The 18,598-nt window shown below is 42.9% G+C and overlaps 1 protein-coding gene across 1 annotated transcript in view; it reads left to right on the top strand.

The window, feature by feature from the left end:
• The window catches only part of GYG1 (glycogenin 1), a 40,064-nt gene extending 21,693 nt beyond the window's left edge, over positions 1 to 18,371 (top strand). The window contains exons 6-7 of the mRNA XM_059688197.1: positions 14,682 to 14,901; positions 17,552 to 18,371. Coding sequence (XP_059544180.1) covers positions 14,682 to 14,901; positions 17,552 to 17,725 — 394 coding nt within the window. The 3' untranslated portion in view covers positions 17,726 to 18,371. The remainder of the gene's footprint in view (positions 1 to 14,681; positions 14,902 to 17,551) is intronic.
• The last annotated feature ends 227 nt before the right edge of the window (positions 18,372 to 18,598 follow it).

Genomic DNA, 18,598 nt, shown 5'->3' with positions numbered 1-18,598 from the left:
GTCATGGCCAAGAGAGGGGGCTGTGGAGCTGGACTCCCTAAATTCACATCCTGGAGTAGCCACTTCCTGGATGATTGATGGTCACTGAACTTGTGGTTCAACAGAAGTTGGGCTTCTCTGCCTCCATGTCCACAGAGGGTACTGTGAGCAGTATGAGAGGTAATCATGTAAAGTGGGAGGAACAGGCCTGACCTGCCTGAGCACTCAGTAAGCGTTAGATGGTTAGTCCTTTCTGTTTGAGAGATGGACTAGCATAAGTAATAATCTCTGAAACCAGGAAGGTGGGTGTGTGGCTTACTCTGCCCTTACCTGCTGTCTGGCTTAGGCTCTGTGCCTCAGTTCCCCGTATGCAAAACAAGGAGAAAAATAACATTTACCTCAAAGGGTTGTCATGAGGATAAAGTGAATTCAGTCATGTAAAGTGCTCAGTGGAGGCCATTGTTTTTGGCAACGTGCTTGTTTGGCACTATCCCTGGTGCTGTTCTAATTCAGCAACCAGTGCAGCCAAGTTGCAACACTTGTCTCACAGTGAGTGCCTGGGTCCCATCCTTCAGCCTCTGACTCATTGTGTTGAACCAGAAAGATGACTCAAGTTTCCTGAGTAGAGGCCAAGCTTTCAGGTTGATCCTGAAACATAGCCATGAGCAGCTGAGCTCCCATTGAACTGGGCTTGGCTCTCCAGTCTGTCCCGCCAGGGCATTCCTGAGTGAGCAGAAAACATGCTCTTCATGGTTCCTTAGCCAAAGTCCTCCCGGTAAGTCTAACACCACAGGAATGAGCATGGACTTTGTGGCAGAAATGTTTCCTGTCCTGTTGTTTTCTGGGCAGACTCTGTCATAGCCCCAGATAAGGATTATAAGTATGTTGTGTGCTTTCCTCCCTACGTATTCTCTTGGCATGTGTCTCTAACATATTGCAGCCTCTTGATTCTCTCCCCTTTCTAGCACAATACAGACAAACGCTCAAATACACCAACTGTGGTTTGAGGAAAGCAAACAGAACAGGAATCACTGTCAAGGGATGGAATAAGAGAAGCATTAATTGTCTCTCAATCCTTGGCCTTATGAAGTACAAACCTCTCTTGCTTGACAATGTGGGCGTGATTCATTTTAATCCTTACTATCTCATAACCCTGCCAGTTTGAACCATGTTCCTGCAAACCATGATAGCTGACCCCTTGAACTGAATTTGTGTGTAATAGGGTAGTGGCTTAATTTGACTAGATCCAGCTAAGCAAGCAAGAAGATGAGAGTGCGAAGGAGAAGTAATCGTTAATAGTGTTGAGCAGCCAGGCCGACACGGCTCAGTGATTGAACGTCGACCTATGAACCAGGAGGTCATGGTTCAATTCCCAGTCAGGGCACATGCCCTAGTTATGGGCTCAATCCCCAGCGTGGGGTGTGCAGGAGACAGCCAGTCAATGATTCTCGGTCACCATTGATGCTTCTATCTCTCTCTCCCTTTCTCTCTGAAATCAATAAAAATATATTTAAAAAAATAGTGTGAGCAGCTCTAGCCAGTTTGGCTCAGTGGATAGAGTGTTGGCCTGCGGACTGAAGGGTCCCGGTTTGACTCTGGTCCAGGGCACATGCCTGGGTTGCGGGCTCAATCCCCAGTAGGGGGCGTGTAGGAGGCAGTCAATCGATGATTCTCTCTTATCATTGATGTTTCTATCTCTCTCTCCCTTCCTTTCTAAAAATCAATAAAAATATCTTCTTAAAAAAAAGAAAGGATTATTATTTTTTTAAAAAAAAATAATGTGAGCAGTTCTACCCACCATCCCACTCAGTTCTGCAGAGTGAGCACTCGTCCTGGGATAAATATGTGAACACATGAGAATCTGACATCCTGCCAATTGGTCTCACTTCTCAAACAGGGTAATCCTAGCGTTTAAAGATTCATGATTTTCTTGTAACATGGTCCCCAGCGCCAAGCAATTCCCTTCGACTATTGGGATTCCATCTGACTTTCACCTTACTACCCAACTGAGCACACTGTCCTTTTCATTGATAGTCTGGTTTGCACAGACACTGCTCACATTTGTTTTATTTGACAGAGAAAAACAAGCATGTGGAGCCCAGTTAGTTTTTAGGGGGAAGATAGACTTGTTTGCTAGACCTTGACCCCTCTCTCAGGAACCCAGGTTTTGTTTTGTTTTTAATATTTCTTAAATACATTTCTCAGAAAAACAGTTTGAGATCTAAATTACCAAAATGGTTAGGATGGTCCCGTCTTCCTAGCTCGTTTTGGAAATCTTAGTTTATTAGCATAGTCATAGAGTGTCTAATGCATGGGGAACTGGGGAGAAGCTCCACCGTTAGTCAGTTGGCCTGCAGCCTGTCATTGCTGTGTCCTTGCAGCTCACCCCTGGGGGTAGCAGGTCTACTATTCTGTGGTAACACTGCTCCAAGCGATGACTTCTCTCAGCCCTTGGCCACCTGTTTAGTAATGTTGAAACCAGATCAGAGAACTCATTTTCCCTCCCCTCTGCCAGAAAATGCTTTGGGTGGGGTTTTTTGTTTATTTTTTGTAGGTTGTTTTGTTGTGTTTTTGCAGAGATCCATCTCTAGAAACATTTTTTCCTTACATTTTTTTTGTACAATTAAGAAGGCCTAAAAATTCAGGCAGATAGTTACATTACTTTTTTGTTTCAAGTTCATGTAAAATTGCAATCCAGATCTTCTAAGCTGAAATAGACTATCCTGAACATTTAGCCCATTATACTCTCCAAAGAGCCTGTAGGCCTCTGGGAGCTCAGCAGGAATTAAAATCCCTCTGCTGGGCTCAGAACAACCGTGGTGGTCTCCAGACCAAGCAGCCCCAGGGTTTGGCTGGCCTTCCCTCTCACAGCAGGGCAATGGTAGGTGGAATGAGAAGCCATGGAGTGGCCTCTGTTGTTCCTCTCACTTAGGTGTTTTGTTTTTCTTGAGTTGTCAATGCTTAAAAATTGGGGAATTTCACATGAAACCCAGATTTCCAGCTTCTTATGAAAAAAAAATCAGGTATTCAGTGGGATGTGGGAGAAAGATGTCAAAGATGACTGTTACGACTTGGGACCTAAACAGCTGAACAAAGGAGTTGCCATCTCCTGAGATGGGACAGACCAGGGGTAAATCAGGTTTGTGGATGGATTGCTAGAGATGTATTGAATGTATTAAGTTTTGGATGTAGTAAATTGGAGGTACATATTGAACATCCTGGTGAAAATCTACTTATATAAAAACCATGGGTGGTGTTCACCACTACCACAACTGCCACGACCAAGCGGAAGGAAGTCAGTCCTGCAGGGGTTGTCTTGGCAACGGCTGCGCCCTCCCCCGAGCTGTTTCCCGGAGCTGTTTCCTGTAAGGGTGGGGTTTGGGGCAGGAACCCGCTCTGGGAGCGTGGAGGCATATCTTTCTAAAGTGTGCCGCGCCAGCATGGCAAGGGGTGAACCTGAGTCGGGGCAGCTGAAAGCCTTAGAAAAGATAGACAAGAGAATGAAAGCCAGGTCTCGTGGGACGCTGCTTCTCTGAGAGACAGCAACCATGCCCACAGCCATGCCTTTATTTTATAGCAGATGCCTCAAGGCAAAGTAAGGGCGTGACCAAGATGTTTACAACATTCTCCTGGGTTTCAATCCTACTCAACTACATGCACCTGAACTCTATCAAGCCTACATCACTCAGGCATGTGGGGCCACGTCTTCGGACCATAGGTTCAAGCTTATAACTACAGCTGTTGGCTATAATTGTGCTGGGAGGGCCCTGCCCTCCAAGCTGGGACTTGCACGTGGCAATGAGAGGACTGTGCCCTCTCATCAGTCCAAGGCTTGAACCTGTCCAAAACACTGTAGCGGCTCCCCACAATAAAGTTTTAATTCTGTTTCTTTGTTACTGATGTTGTGGCCCCACCCCATAACAAAGAAACAATTTCGGAGGATGAGGCCCAGGAATCAGGATTTTAAAACGATTCCCAGGTGATTCTAATGTGCAGCCAAGGTTGAGAACCACTGCTATAGATAATATTAAAAATATATCTAAACATACAATTCTTTGTCCAAAAAATGAGCATGTTCAAAAATTAAATGAAGAAAATTTGGATATACTCGATGGAGATTTTCACACATATTTGATGATTACATTGATTCCACAGATGAGGCTGAAAAGGAAATTTTTCCCATCGAATTTCTTAATAGTATTACTCCTCCAGGAATTCCGTGTCATAAATTAAAATTTAAAGTGGGTGCAATCATCATGCTATTGAGAAATCTCAATAGTAAATGGGGTCTTTGTAATGGTACCAGATTTATTATCAAAAGATTACGACCTAACACTATCGAAGCTGAAGTATTAACAGGATCTGCAGAGGGAGAGGCTGTTCTGATTCCAAGAATTAATTTGTCCTCATCTGACACTGGCCTCCCATTCAAATTGATTCGACGACGGTTTCCTGTGATGCCAACATTTGTGATGACTATTAATAAATCACAAGGACAAACTCTAGACAGAGTAGGCATATTCCTATCTGAACCCATTTTTGCACATGGTCAGTTATATGTTGCTTTCTCTTGAGTTTGAAGAGCATGTGATGTTACAGTTAAAGTTCTGAGTACTTCATCACAAGGGAAATTAGTTAAGCACTCTGGAAGTGTTTTCACTCTTAATGTGGTATGCAGGGAGATACTAGAATAAGTTTTATCACTTTATCAGTCATTGTTTGCATCATTGTTGTTTTTATATCATGTTTTTGTTGTTTTCATATCATGTTTTTGTCATTTTTATATCATACCTCTGTTGTTATATCCTTTTGTTACTGTTTATTTATTAATAAATTTATATATTATTTTCATATACATTTTACTAATTTCCTTTCATCTCTTACACTTCTATTATAGAGAAAGGGCAAATAGCAATATTAAAATATCTCTGCTAATTAATTCCCTTTTTAAAAAAAATATATTTTATTGATTTTTTACAGAGAGGAAGGGATAGGGATAGAGAGTTAGAAACATCCATGAGAGAGAATCATCGATCAGCTGCCTCCTGCACACTCCCCACTGGGGATGTGCCTGCAACCAAGGTACATGCCCTTGACCGGAATCGAACCCGGGACCCTTGAGTCCGCAGGCCGATGCTCTATCCACTGAGCCAAACCGGTTAGAGCAATTAATTCCCTTTTAATGTGCACGAATTTCGTGCACCAGGCTATTAGTGTAGAACAAGTAAGTAGATATAAGAGTTGGGAGATAGGAGAGGTCTGGTGAGATATAAACTATAGGAGTTGTCAGCATATAAGTGATATTTATATCCATGAGACAAGGTGATGTGACCGAGAAAGTGATTATGAGGAGAGTCCTGAAGACTGAGCCCTGAGGCAGGAGAATTCGGAGGAGTAGGGACAAAAGTCAGAACAGCACAGCAGAAGCCCAGCAAAGTGAGGTGTTGTCCAGGCCAAGCAAAGAAACCCTATGCAGAAGGAGAGGAGCTATGCATCTGTGTCAGGCTGTGGCAGGTCAGGCAGAGGACAGCTGAGGACTGGCACTGGATCTGAAATGTGGTGGTCACTGGTGTCGTGGCAAGAACCCCTCCAGTGGACCAGTGGAGCGGAAAGCCTGCTGAAGCGGGTCCCAGATAATAGATAATGAGAGATCCTGAATGTAGACAACTCTGCTGGCATTTTCTTTAAAAAGGGAGCAGGGAAATGTGTTGGTAGCTGGATAGGGATATAGGATCCAGGGAGGGTGGTGGTGGTTTTGTAAAGATGAGAGAAGTTACAGCATGTTTGTATTTGGTGGCAGGGATCAAGGAGGGAGAGAGAAACACTAATCATGCAGAAAACTGAAGGGAGACTTAGAGTGATGTCCTGAGTAGGTGAAAGGGGACATGTCCTCGGGCACAAGTGGAGAGATCTGCTTCAGATAAGAGCTGAGACAATACTGTGAAGGAAGGCAGAGTGTGTTGGTTCAATGGAAGAATGAACAGATGAATGAATGGCAAGCAATCAGCCAGGAGAGACCAAAAATTACATACTATGCCCAAGAAAGTCTTCCTGGTGGCCTGCCCCCTGGGACTTTCCTGGCCTACTTTGTGAAGAGTGGTCAGCTGGTAGGTGGTGTGGATAACTAGGTCCTAGGCTAGATTATTAGTCTGGGTTTGAGTACTGATGTTCTGATTTCCAGAACATGATTCGAAGATTTATTTAGCTTTAATGGCAAGGAAAAAATTGGGTGTATTCCTGATTTCCACAGTTGTTTGCTGGGAAGCAGCTGTCTTTTAGTGATAGGACATGCGCTCTCTCATGGTCCCCAGTCCTACCCCACCAGGTTCACTCCTCTGCACGACCAGCCCAGCCCTTGGGCACTTGGGTTTATGACTCTTGATTTAGATTGAGTGAGTAAGAAGAGACATTTTTTTGAGGAGAGAGAAGAGGTGGCTAATTTGTTTGTGTGAATCAGTCTAAGAAGTTGCAAGAGTGGCCGTGCACCAGAGAACACACATCGCTAAAGTGGGTGCAGGTTGGCCGCCTGCCTCTGCGCTTCCCAGAGAAGGCTGCCCAAGCTGTACTTTCTCTCTCATGCCTAATTGAGCACTGCTGCACATATGGAGCTTCACATGGAATCACTCCTGTGGGCACTGTGTAGAGTAGTTCCTTTTCCGTTCTGAGTAGTTCTGTAGTCTCGTCCACACATTACCAGCTGCATTTCTCAACTGCTAACTAATCATGAAAATTCTGTCTGGTCTTTTGGTAACATCAGGTCACTGGGATTATTTTAACGGCTAACATAAGCAGTATTGTTGCTGGCTTGGGTTCAGACTGTCTTGTGATCTGGAGGTCTCTTTTGAGATCCTAGCTGTTAAAATTAGAACACTTATTTTAAGAGATGCATGCAAGCTGAGACAAATCCCCACTACTGGGTCAGAATGAATGCTTCTCAGCAATTCGGAGACAATTGTGATATGTTCCCAACTTGTTTATTGTTCCTGGCGGGTATTTTGGTGGCTAAACAGGCAGTGAGTCAGTGAATCTTCTGGTTATCCTTGCCCTAGGTCGAAGTTAGGTAAGACTATCTTCTGCCATCAACATTTCCCCTTCATATTCATCAGTTATTTTGGTTTTAGCCAGACAACATAAGTTCCAGCAAGTACTTGATTGTTGCCTTTGGTGAGAGAGAGAATTCCAAAAAATTATCATGGCTTACCCTTCTATAAGGAACACTCCCAGATTTGTATGTAGGTTAAAATATTCTTTTAAGTAAGAAGTAATTTCCTCTTATACTTATGATCTGAGCTCTTATTTTGACATGGTAATTTTGGATTTTCATAAATGACTGAAAAGTAAATTGATTAAAATAATAGAAAATAATTTTTTAAAACATTCCTCAGGCAACATGATTGAGACATAAAAATGATTACATGGAATTTATATCTCCTTAATTGAAACCCTAGATTCAAAAACAGTATTTGAGATCTTTTGCTCATCATGTTTGCCAAGTGTTTTATTATGAAAGCTAAGAGAGCCGGCCCTTCAGGCTCCTTCACTGTGTAAATAAATACTGTTCTGTTTGTACAGTTAGTACCTAGTGAGTCTTAACTGTATTACCACAAACTTCACATAAGGTAGCCAGCGTCAGGCCTGCCAGTCCCCCTCATGTTCCCAGGGATCTGCTGAGCTGACTGCCTTGTGTAAAATCTCAGAGTCTGTCTCCACTCCCTTCCCACCTTCATGACCCTTGTTTCCCATTTAGCAGCTGCCTCACTTCTCACCCTTCCCCACTCCTCTTACTCTCAAAAAACCCTGGTTGGGCTGACCCAAACCTTCCATGTTTGGTGGTTCGCCCAGGCCCTTTCCATAGAGTCCTTGCTCCAAAACCCGTTTTCCTCCTACCCCCCACTCATTTCTATAGATCTGTTAGATGTGTGGTGGTAATATCTCCATTCCTCAAAATAGAGATCCCGTCTCTTACTGTATGGAAATAGGGCTGACAGAGGCCGATCCAGAACACTGAAGCTGGTCCGTGATTACTATATGTCCCAGTACCTTCCTTTCTTCCTCTCATGCATCTCTGCTGTCACACTTCTGGGTCCTTGTGAGCGCTTTCTGGTCTTCGCGTTTTTACAAGAAATCTACTCATGTCGTGTATTTGTGATTCATTTTGTTGCTGAGTTTGGGCAGCTGTTGGGAGGGTACTCACGCTGTGCAGCCTCCCACATGTACCCATCTTGCTAGCAGCCAAGGAATTCCTCACCTATGGGTGGAAAGGGCAGTTCCAACCACATTTAGGGCCCCTTAAGATCTTGGTTTCTATGTCAAACAGGCTTATTAAGAACTTTCTTAAAATCGGGACTGCCCTGTCTATGAAAGGACTATCTAGTGTAAGCATGTCAAACTTGCGTGGAGGGTTGGGCCACATGCCTCATAGCGGCCCACTGGCCATGAGTTTGACATGCTTGATCTAGTGGATACAATTTTTCACATTGTTAGGGTAGAATGGGTAAAGAAGGTAATTTTGGAGAATCTTAAAAGCAGCAAGAGAAAAACAGTTAGTTACCTACAAGGGAATACCCATATGACTGTCAGCTGATTTCTCAACAGAAACTATGCAGGCCAGAAGGGAGTGGCAAGAAATATTCAAAGTGATGAATAGCAAGAACCTACAACCAAGATTACTCTACCCGCAAAGCTATCATTCAGAATTAAAGATCAGATAAAGAACTTCACAGACAAAAAAAAGCTAAAGGAGTTCACCACCACCAAACCAGTATTATATGAAATGCTGAAGGGTATTCTCTAAGAAGAGGAAGAAAAAGGAAAAGATAAAAATTATGAACAACAAAGTGACAACAAATACATATCTATCAACAAATTAATCTAAAAATCAAGTGAATAAATAATCTGAATAACAGAATAAATTGATGAATATAATAGAATCAGGGACATAGAAAGGAGTGGACTGACAATTCTTGGGGGGGGAAGGGAGTGTGGGGGTACAGGAAGAGATTGGACAAAAATCTTACACCTATGGATGAGGACAAAGGGGGGGTAAGGGCATGGGATGAGGTGGGAACTGGGTGAAGGGAAGCTATGGGGGGGGGGGGAGGAACAACTGTAATAATCTGAACAATAAAGATTTATTTTTTAAAAAATAAGGTAATTTTGAAGAAGGAGGGTCCTCCCCCAGGCCCCAGAGGGCAACATTGATTTATCATTAAAGAGATGCTTGAAGATTCATGAAGGTAGAGCCCAGGTCTGAGCCACAGCAAAACCCAGGGTGTAGACCAGTGATGGCGAACCTATGACACGTGTGTCAGAGGTGACACGCAAACTTATTTTTTTGGTTGATTTTTCTTTGTTAAATGGCATTTAAATATATAAAATAAATAACAAAAATATAAGTCTTTGTTTTACTGTGGTTGCAAATACCAAAAAATTTCTATATGTGACACGGCACCAGAGTTAAGTTAGGGTTTTTCAAAATGCTGACACACTGAGCTCAAAAGGTTCGCCATCACTGGTGTAGACTGTCCCCAAATGGCATTCTTGTTGATGTAGGGGAAGATGGGCCATATGAGGAGGCGTCTGCCAGCATGCAGCTGGTGTTCAGTGAGGTTGCAGAAGCACCTGGGCCCCTGGGGTTCAGAAGGAGCCCGAGGCTGAGGTAGGCAGTCCTGCTCCCAGCAGAGACTGGGCAGCCTCACTGTGTAGGGTTTGCGGCATCACAGTGGCATTCTTGGGTCTTGGACCACGTGCCTGTCCTCCCCATGAGCTCTGAAGGCCAGTTCACAGGGTGAGGGGCTTCAGAGGCCCTGAGATACAGTCACTTAAGGGGAAGCATCATCTATTTCTTGTTTGTTCTTCCCCTTCCTCTAAATTTTATACAGACTGCATCTTCTGAGACGAGCCATTCTTCAGACAGTACTAACTTGATTTCTTTGTAGCTTTCTTTCCTATGGGTTACCTTCTGTTGCTCTGCCAATGACTATATTTTGGGTGTTTTCAGGATTCATTAGGCATACTTTTTCCAACTTTTAGGTTTACCATCTGTAGACAAGGAGTTAATGCATGGAGTAACAAATGTTATATCCTCAGACACTGTCCTTGTAACTCTGGGAGTTCCTTGTAATAACAGCCTAGTTGTGGTTAAGGGCCTTGGCTTTGGAGCGATGGCCTGGGTGGGATCCCAGCTCTGCCACTCACCAGCCATGTGATCCTAAACAAGCTACTTATTCACACTCTGGTTTCCTCACAAAGCTGATTTGGAGATTAACTGAGACAAGTCATGCAAATGTTAGTAGTGCCTGCCATGTGTGAGTACTCAATCTACAGGGTGGGCAGAAGTAGGTTTACAGTCATGAGTACACAAAGCAGTTTATTCTTATATTATTAATTATTATGTTCAATGCAAACAAACAACTGTAAACCTACTTTTGCCCCAAAAGATAATGTTAGCTTTTACTGTTACTACTGCTTAATTATTTTCGAAGTGTCAAGAAAAACAGACTAGAAAGGAATAGAGTTTATTCTATACTTATGTTTTAATGAGCATTTCTACATCTCATGTAATGACTATATGACATTTATATTAGATTTAAGCAAATAATGGGAGTAGACTTCCTGGTCAGTTAAGACAGGAGGAGCAGACAGGTGGGACCTTGAGTCAAGAGTGAAAGTCTGAGAAGGCGAGGGAGCACCTCCACTTCACTTGTGCACTGTCTGGTTTCAGTTAAGTGTTTGTATTGCTGGGATGTTTTCCCCATCAACATTGGGGCATTTGTTGAAGGCAGTTATCATAATCCTGCATATCTTTCCCTGGCCTTGTCTGGCTGCTTCTGAATAAAACCTCTTTTAGAAATGCCTGCCTGCTCTGGCTGTTCTGGAATCCCATGGTTCCAGTGTCAACACTGCTCTTGTCCTTTATTATTTTATTAGAGGCCCGGTGCATGAAATTCGTTCATTGGGGTGGGGATGGGCAGTGTCCCTCACAATCCGGGACTGCTGGCTCCCAAATGCTCACCTGCCTGACTGCCTGACTGCCCCTAACCGCTTCTGCCTGCCAGCCTGATCACCCCCTAACCACTCTCCTGCCAGCCTGATCAATGCCTAACTGCTCACCTGCCGGCCTGGTCGCCCCCAACTGCCCTCCCCTGCTGGCCCAGGTGCCCCCAACTGCCTTCCCCTGCAGGCCTGGTCACCTCCAACTGCCCTTCCTTGCCAGCCATCTTGCGACCACATGGGGGCCGCCATCTTGTGCGAGGGCTTGGTGGTCAATTTGCATATTACCTCTTTATTATATACGACTAGAGGCCTGGTGCACAAAAATTTGTGCACTCGGGGGGGGAGGGGCGGGGTCCCTCAGCCCGGCCTGTGCCTTCTCGCAGTCTGGGACCCCTCGGGAGATAACGACCTGCTGGCTTAGGCCTGCTCCTGGGTGGCAGAGGGCAGGCCCAATCCCTAGGTGCAGCCCCTGGTCGGGCTCAGAGCAGGGCCGATTGGGGGATTGGGGCACCGCCCCCTGTCATGCACAGAGCAGGGCGGATCGGGAGGTTGCGATGCCACCCTCAGTCACGCTCAGGGTAGGGCCGATTGGGGGGTTGGGGTGCTGCACCCTGTCACACACAGAGCCGCAAGGCGATCAGGGGGTTGGGGAGCTCCCCCCTGTCACGCTGATCCTGGTGCCGGGAGGCCTCGCGGCTGCGCTGATCCCGGTGCTGGGAGGCATATTACCCTTTTACTATTTAGGATAGAGGCCTGGTGCATGGGTGGGGGCCGGCTGGTTTGCCCTGAAGGGTGTCCTGGATCAGGGTAGGGGTCCCCACTGGGGTGCCTGGCCAGTCTGGGTGAGGGCCTGAGGGCTGTTTTCAGCCTGAAAACAGCCCTCAGGCCCTCACCCAGACTGGAAGGTGACTGAAGCTCCCAACCGCTCCTTTTTTTCTTTTTTTTTTCTTTTTTATTCTGGGCCAGCTTTAGCTCTGAGGCTTGGCTCCAGCTCTTAGGCCTCCGCTGCTGAAAGCAGGTATCTGGTTTGTTTGGGTTCTATAATCGAAACACTGTTTCAACTCCAGCTCTGAGATCCTGGCTGGCTGGAAGCAGGTTTCTGGGGTTTTGTTTAGCTTCTGTATTTGTAACAATGTTTCAAACTGCAAGCTCAGAGGCCGGCAGCGGTAGGCGGGGAACGTTGGAGTCCTCTGTCACTGAAGCAAGCAAGCCTCATGTTCACTTCAAGCTGCCTGGCTGCCGGCCGCCATCTTGGCTGGCAGTTAATTTGCATATCACCCTGATTGGCCAATGGGAAGGGTAGCAGATGTACGGCTAATTACCATGTTTCTCTTTTATTAGATAGGATTGGATGACTCATCTTCCTGTTTGGACAAAAGCTTCTTGGGACCACGCACTGAGCATAGTGCCTTACACATACCTAATTTGAACATTATTATTTCTGTCCTTTTAAGGATAGAATCGCGAGTACTTGTGTGAGTTTGAGTGAGTGTATGTGTGTATGTAATATGCTCTGTGTGTATAAAATGAAGAGTTAGCTTGGGGATATCAGGTAGCCTTCATTTTCATAAGAAATGCACTATGGGATAGTCACCCTAAGAGGGAAATTGACAACAGGCTCTATTTTTCTTAAGTAGTTTTGAATGAGAGCATGGTAGGATGGGAAGAGCTCAGGTGGATAGAACTGTGCCAGATGCCATCTCTACCACTTAATAGCTGTATGGCTCTAGGCAACTCACCACTGGGAGCCTCCATTAACACTGTAGGAAAATCTACCTTGCGGACTGTTATTTCCAATCATGTCCTTACATAATTTGGGCCTCGAATATAGTAAACTCGCAGATAATGACAGTTATATAACAGGTTTCTGACATTAAAAAAAATCTTTAGGCAGTAGGAAAGCTTACATGGATAGTTTGCGTTGTTTTGATCTGTGTATTATGATCAAATCCTTTGGTTGCCTGTAGGATAAATCCACTAAAATCTAACACGTGAGCCCAGCACTCAGGGATCCTGTCCCGTTTTGTCTTTTGCTATTAAAGCTTCCTCCTGTCGTAAAGTTGTACAAACTTCAAGTCACATCCACCATCTCAGCGCCTCTGCCCCAGTGCACCTAGCTTGCAGTGACCTCCTGCCTCTGAATTCCTATTGCCCCCCTTCCTTTGCCACCTGTTGTATTCACCTGCATTATTTAGTTTTATAGTCATAGATTTCCTCTAAGCCAAAATAGGACCACTCTTAATTCTTATTATGAAATATAGTGTATATACCAAAGAATATTTAAAAATGTAGTTTTCTAAAATACTCATCATTCAAGTTTATGGGACACAACCAGTACCTTAGAAGCTCCTTTGGCCCCTTTCCCATCACAGCTTCCCTCTGCCAGAGAACCAATATCATGAAATTTTTATTGATTACAGTCTTCTGTTCTTTTAATAGTACTTTTTGTTCTGCCCTTATATAAGTGTATTCATATGTATTCCTATTTGAATTTGTATGTTTCTTTTTTCAGCATATTTAAAAATTTCATTTTCACTGCTGAATTGTATTCAATGATATAAATATACCTGAAGTTGTCCTTTAAAAAAAAAAGGATATGAAGGCTCAGATCATATAACTTGGACTTTATTATACAGGACAGGCACAGAGAGCCATTTGTTTTAAAGTGAAGGGGTGATACTTGCTTTTGAAATTACATGAGGGAAAGTATCCATGGCTAATATTTTTGCCAGAGAGAGAAATGGAAATGCAGGTATATGAGCCTCCCCCTCACTGTCCTCTCCTTTCAACCAACTGAGAATGTGGGTCTGTTTCTAGAAAAAAATGATAGAAGCCTAAAAAGTTAAAAGAGCAGTTATAAAGTGGGAATACTTAATGAACTGATATTTAATAAATATTTTTAATGAAAAAAAAATAGAATGGGTAAATAAGCATAAAATCTCAGTGACATTCAGCATTAAGCCTGTATTTCTTGCTCATGTGTTATTGGGTAGGCCCGGACAGCTCTGGTCACCTAAGCTGAGTTTTGAGCCAGGCCACAGGCTTGATCCATGTCTGCTCCAAGCGTCTCAGTTCGGAACCTGCAGGCTGCCCAGGCCACATTCTCTGCTGCAGAAGTGGCAGCTTCTTAGAGAAGGTGAACAAAAACAGTTCACTGCTCCCCACATTCAGTTGTCCAAAGCAAATCCTCTGAGCATACCCAACATTAGTGAGGCAGGGACATGTACTCCTCACAGAGGCTGGGAAACGGAGTGAACACGCTCAACAGTCATCTCACCGAACTTATGGTCATCCAGTTGTTTCCAGTTCACACCTACTTCACAGTGCTGCTGCTCTGAACATTTTGATTATGTCTCCTGTCACACATCTGCAAGAGTTTCTTTAGGGTACATGCCCAGGAGCTGAGCATTTTCAATTTGAGTAGCTAATATCACATGGTTTTCTAAGCAGCTATACCTTTGCTATGCACAGTGAATTGTGTTTGGGTTGTTGCACTGAACCACTGATACTTTAGAATTTTGTGTATATTTAACATACAGTTGAATAATTTAAAAAGCATGCCTAAGTATTTTCCAGGGAACTCAATTTCCTTTCCAGCCACTACTGTAGGATGGAAGCTGCACTATTAGTCTGCAGAACAAAGTGCTGTTTATCTTTTTGTTAGTGCTCAGAATCCACTAACCATTTAACTTGTGTTCACTTGGCAGGTTTGGTGCAAATGCCAAAGTTGTGCATTTCCTGGGACGAATCAAACCGTGGAATTACACCTATGATCCTAAAACAAAAAGTGTCAAAAGTGAGTCCCATGATCCCACCATGACTCACCCTGAGTTCCTCAGCCTGTGGTGGGACATCTTCACCACCAGCGTTTCACCTCTGCTGCAGCAGTTTGGCCTCAACTCAGACCCCCACCCACACCTCAATGTGGTAGGTTCTGTTTCTCCTTTAAGGTAATTTAATGCTGTGGTTTTTATTTTATTATTTATTTATTTTTAATATATTTTTATTGATTTCAGAGAGTTAGGGAGAGGGGGAGAGAAATAGAAACATCAGTGATGAGAGAGAATCATTAATCGGCTGCCTCCTGCACACCCCCCACTGGGGAATGAGCCCACAACCTGGGCAATGTGCCCTAATAGGGAATCAACTGTGACCTTCTGGTTCATAGGTCAAAGCTCAACCACTGAACCACACTGGCTAGACAATGCTGTATTTTTAAAGTTTTGTATACCAGTAGACATGGAGTATTTGGTGGTATGTTAACAAAGAGATAAGATTGTGTGGGTAGAAAACAATGTTCATCTTAGAAGAGAGAAATGTTACCAGCAAAGACTAACGCAGAAGTAGAGTTTCTGGCAAATTTCCTCAGATCAGAGAACATAAGAAAGGGTTTTAGAGGTTTTATTATATTTCCACATATTGTAACTATAAGCCTCTTGGCCCAACTGTCCTATGATTATTCCTAAAGCAGTGAATGCTACGTTTCATGTTTTCAAAACTGCATACATTTAAACATATTGATTTTATTTTTGCCGTCTGCTCAGAAGAATGTATTTTCAGTGAAAATTACAGCATGAATATATAAACAAATACTTTTCCAGGATTATTTTGATATACCGTGTTTGTACTCTTATATGGTTATATAGGATCTTGTAAAAGAAATCTTGTAAGAGGAAATGACATATTAACATTTACAATAAAAAAGTGCTTAGCATCTTTTCTGACTTGAAAGTTCTTCCTCTAAGGTTTGTTCTTTTGGAGGAATTGGGAAAGGATAAGAAATTAAATTTTTGGGAGGTAGTTGTGGGTAAAGTGGGGATAAATGGTGATGGATAGAGACTTGACTTGAGGTGGTGAACACACAGTACAAATGATGTATTATAGAATTGTACACCTAAAACCTATTTAATTTTATTAACCAGTGTCACTCCAATAAATTCAATAAATTAAAAATAAATAAAACCTGTATGTTACATATTAAGCTATAAAGAATAGAACTATGGGTAAGTTACAATCAAGTCTAACTGATCAGTTAATTGCCTTTCTATAAGAGACTATAAGGTTATAAGAGATACTTCTCTTTGCTCTGGTATAGATTTTAGCCATTTCACTTATTAGCACTTATAACAAAATATGAAAAGGAGAATGGGAAAAATAACGTACCGCTTACATTCTTACTCTAATTGCTTTGTATGGATCATGAAGTAACACTTGCACAGTACTTGGAACATTGCTGGCACATAGTAAGTGCTCAATAAAAGTTAGGTATTTTTATTTAACAGTTAAACTTGTCTATCAAGTAAGTAGTATTATTGTTAATATCCTCTCTCTAGATATTAAAATTAACAGAAATGTAAAGAAGTTACATAACTGCTCTTATTTGTGTAACAGACTAGTCAGTAGGAGAACTGGGACTCAAATCCAGGTCTGAGAGACTGTTATCCTTATGAAAAATACGGTGAGCGGAGGATTCTGGAAGAGCCTCCCTAAATCATTCCTGTTGCAAATGGAAGGCAAAGGCAGAACTAATCCAAGGGAAGGACTTATATTGCCTCAGCTCTAATACAATCCCATGGAATCCACCCAAGTACCTTGGAGTTCCAGTGTATTTAAATGCATTCATATGCATTCACACATGCATGTAGATATAGCAACAAAAACAAGTAATCAGAAATTTTATTCTGCCAGTTTCTGTTAAAAGCAATACCTAAATGTATTCATCCGCCTTCCTTTTTCTCTTCCAAGATTTCCAGTACCTTCTCAACTCAGAGCTTTGTGAAGGATAGCTTTGATATTCCTTTAGGGTACAATTGGAGTTAATTGTGTGTCTATATGTAATAAGAATCTAATATAGAGTAGGTTTGCTCCATTTCCTGCACATTCATTTTGTTCCTTCCGCAACCCAAGGACTAAGAATTATGAACCAAGAAAAGTAAAGCTGGGAATTGAAACAGTAGTTTGAAACTAAGTTAATTACATGTGCAGAAGCTACAAGATTAGATGCTACATGGTAATAAGCTTGAATAGGCAGATGAGTTTGGTGCATGGTCTCAAACCATTTAGCTCTCGCTTTTATGATGTGACAACTTATGTATGTGGTGCGGCTCTCTGGTTAGGTTCTTTCTGAAACTTAGCCTCTAACGTATCATTTTGTTTAAGTTCTCAACCTTTCTGAGCTCACAGATCGAGACTTATGTATCATGAGACTGTTCCCTTGTCCATCATCTTACACTTTCTAATGAACTGTTTGCAGCTTTCAGACTTGGTCTGTACACTACACTGGCTTTCTCTTGTGGCTTCTCTAGAAAGGTATGCAGAACTTAAACATTAACCTTAATTACTTTGTTCTCTTAATGTTTTCACTGAGTCAAGAAGTCTTCATTTTGTTAGGGAAAAAAATCATATGACCCTGTATTTCTGTGTCCTTTTTTGTTTGTTTCATGTAATACTTTCCAGTTTTTGCTACTTTGCATGATAATTCATCCTGGCTTTTCTCACCTTCTTCAGTTTATTGCATTCTCTAAAACTGTCTGATTTTCAGCTCTCAATGAGTCTCTGATTATGCTCTCCTTTCTAGGAAGATGTCTCCGGAGCTGTGTCACATTTGTCCCTTGGGGAGACCCCGGCTACGGCACAGCCTTTTGTATCCTCAGAAGAACGGAAGGAGAGGTGGGAACAGGGCCAGGCTGATTACATGGGAGCAGATTCCTTTGACAACATCAAGAGGAAACTTGACACTTACCTCCAATAGAAACACTGCCACTTTTCCATGGACACATCCACTTCACAGGCACTTTTTTCTCATACTTATTATCTAGAGCTGAGTCTGTTACAGTTGCTAGAGGCTTTCACTAAAATTCATCAGATAAAGGGTTTTTGTAGGACAAGTGATAACTGAGCAGAAGTTATGAAGTAGCAATTGTTATATGGACAATGGCCTGTTTTTTAAACTGGGGCTTATTCAGCTGATGTTTCAGAAATTCTGTTATGCTGATTGCCAACATATGTGGTAAGGGAAACTCAAACTATTAAGATGGCTATATCAGCTCTTAAAATGGGCTGAGCCAGGGGCCAGATCAGTCTCCCTTCAGAGTGGGACATGGTATCTGTCTCTGGCTTGCTGTTGCACCTTCGTAGATATGCATTTCAGAATTGTTCAGAGCTGCCCGAGTGATTACAGTTCTGCTTTCAGGTTAAGACAGCCTGTAACACTGCTGAGTGATGCATAAGCCCATCAACAAATGGCATCAACCCATTTTCTTCCCTCACTTTAGTGTCTGAAGATGCCCCAGTTTTCCATGTACAGTGAGGCAGCATGCTAAATGCTTCTATTCAGTTCTGTATATCTGAAAACAGCAGTGACACCTTATATGAAAAATAAAGACTTATTGACATAACTTATTGTCTAGTTTAATTAAGGATTCCTACCCCTTGCAAAAAAATATATTGGGGAATTTTTCATTATTTGTAGGATGTCAGTGTTTTTAAAACCAGTGTAAAACTTGGTACTAGAATATATATATACTAGGGGCCCGGTGCACGAAATTCATGCACTGGGTGTGTGTGGGGGGGGGGGGGGGAGTGTCCCTCAGCCCAGCCTGCCCCCTCTCACATACTGGGAGCC

Source organism: Myotis daubentonii, chromosome 3 (assembly GCF_963259705.1).
Source record: "Myotis daubentonii chromosome 3, mMyoDau2.1, whole genome shotgun sequence".
Lineage (NCBI taxonomy): Eukaryota > Metazoa > Chordata > Mammalia > Chiroptera > Vespertilionidae > Myotis > Myotis daubentonii.
This window is presented reverse-complemented; position numbering and strand designations above follow the sequence as displayed.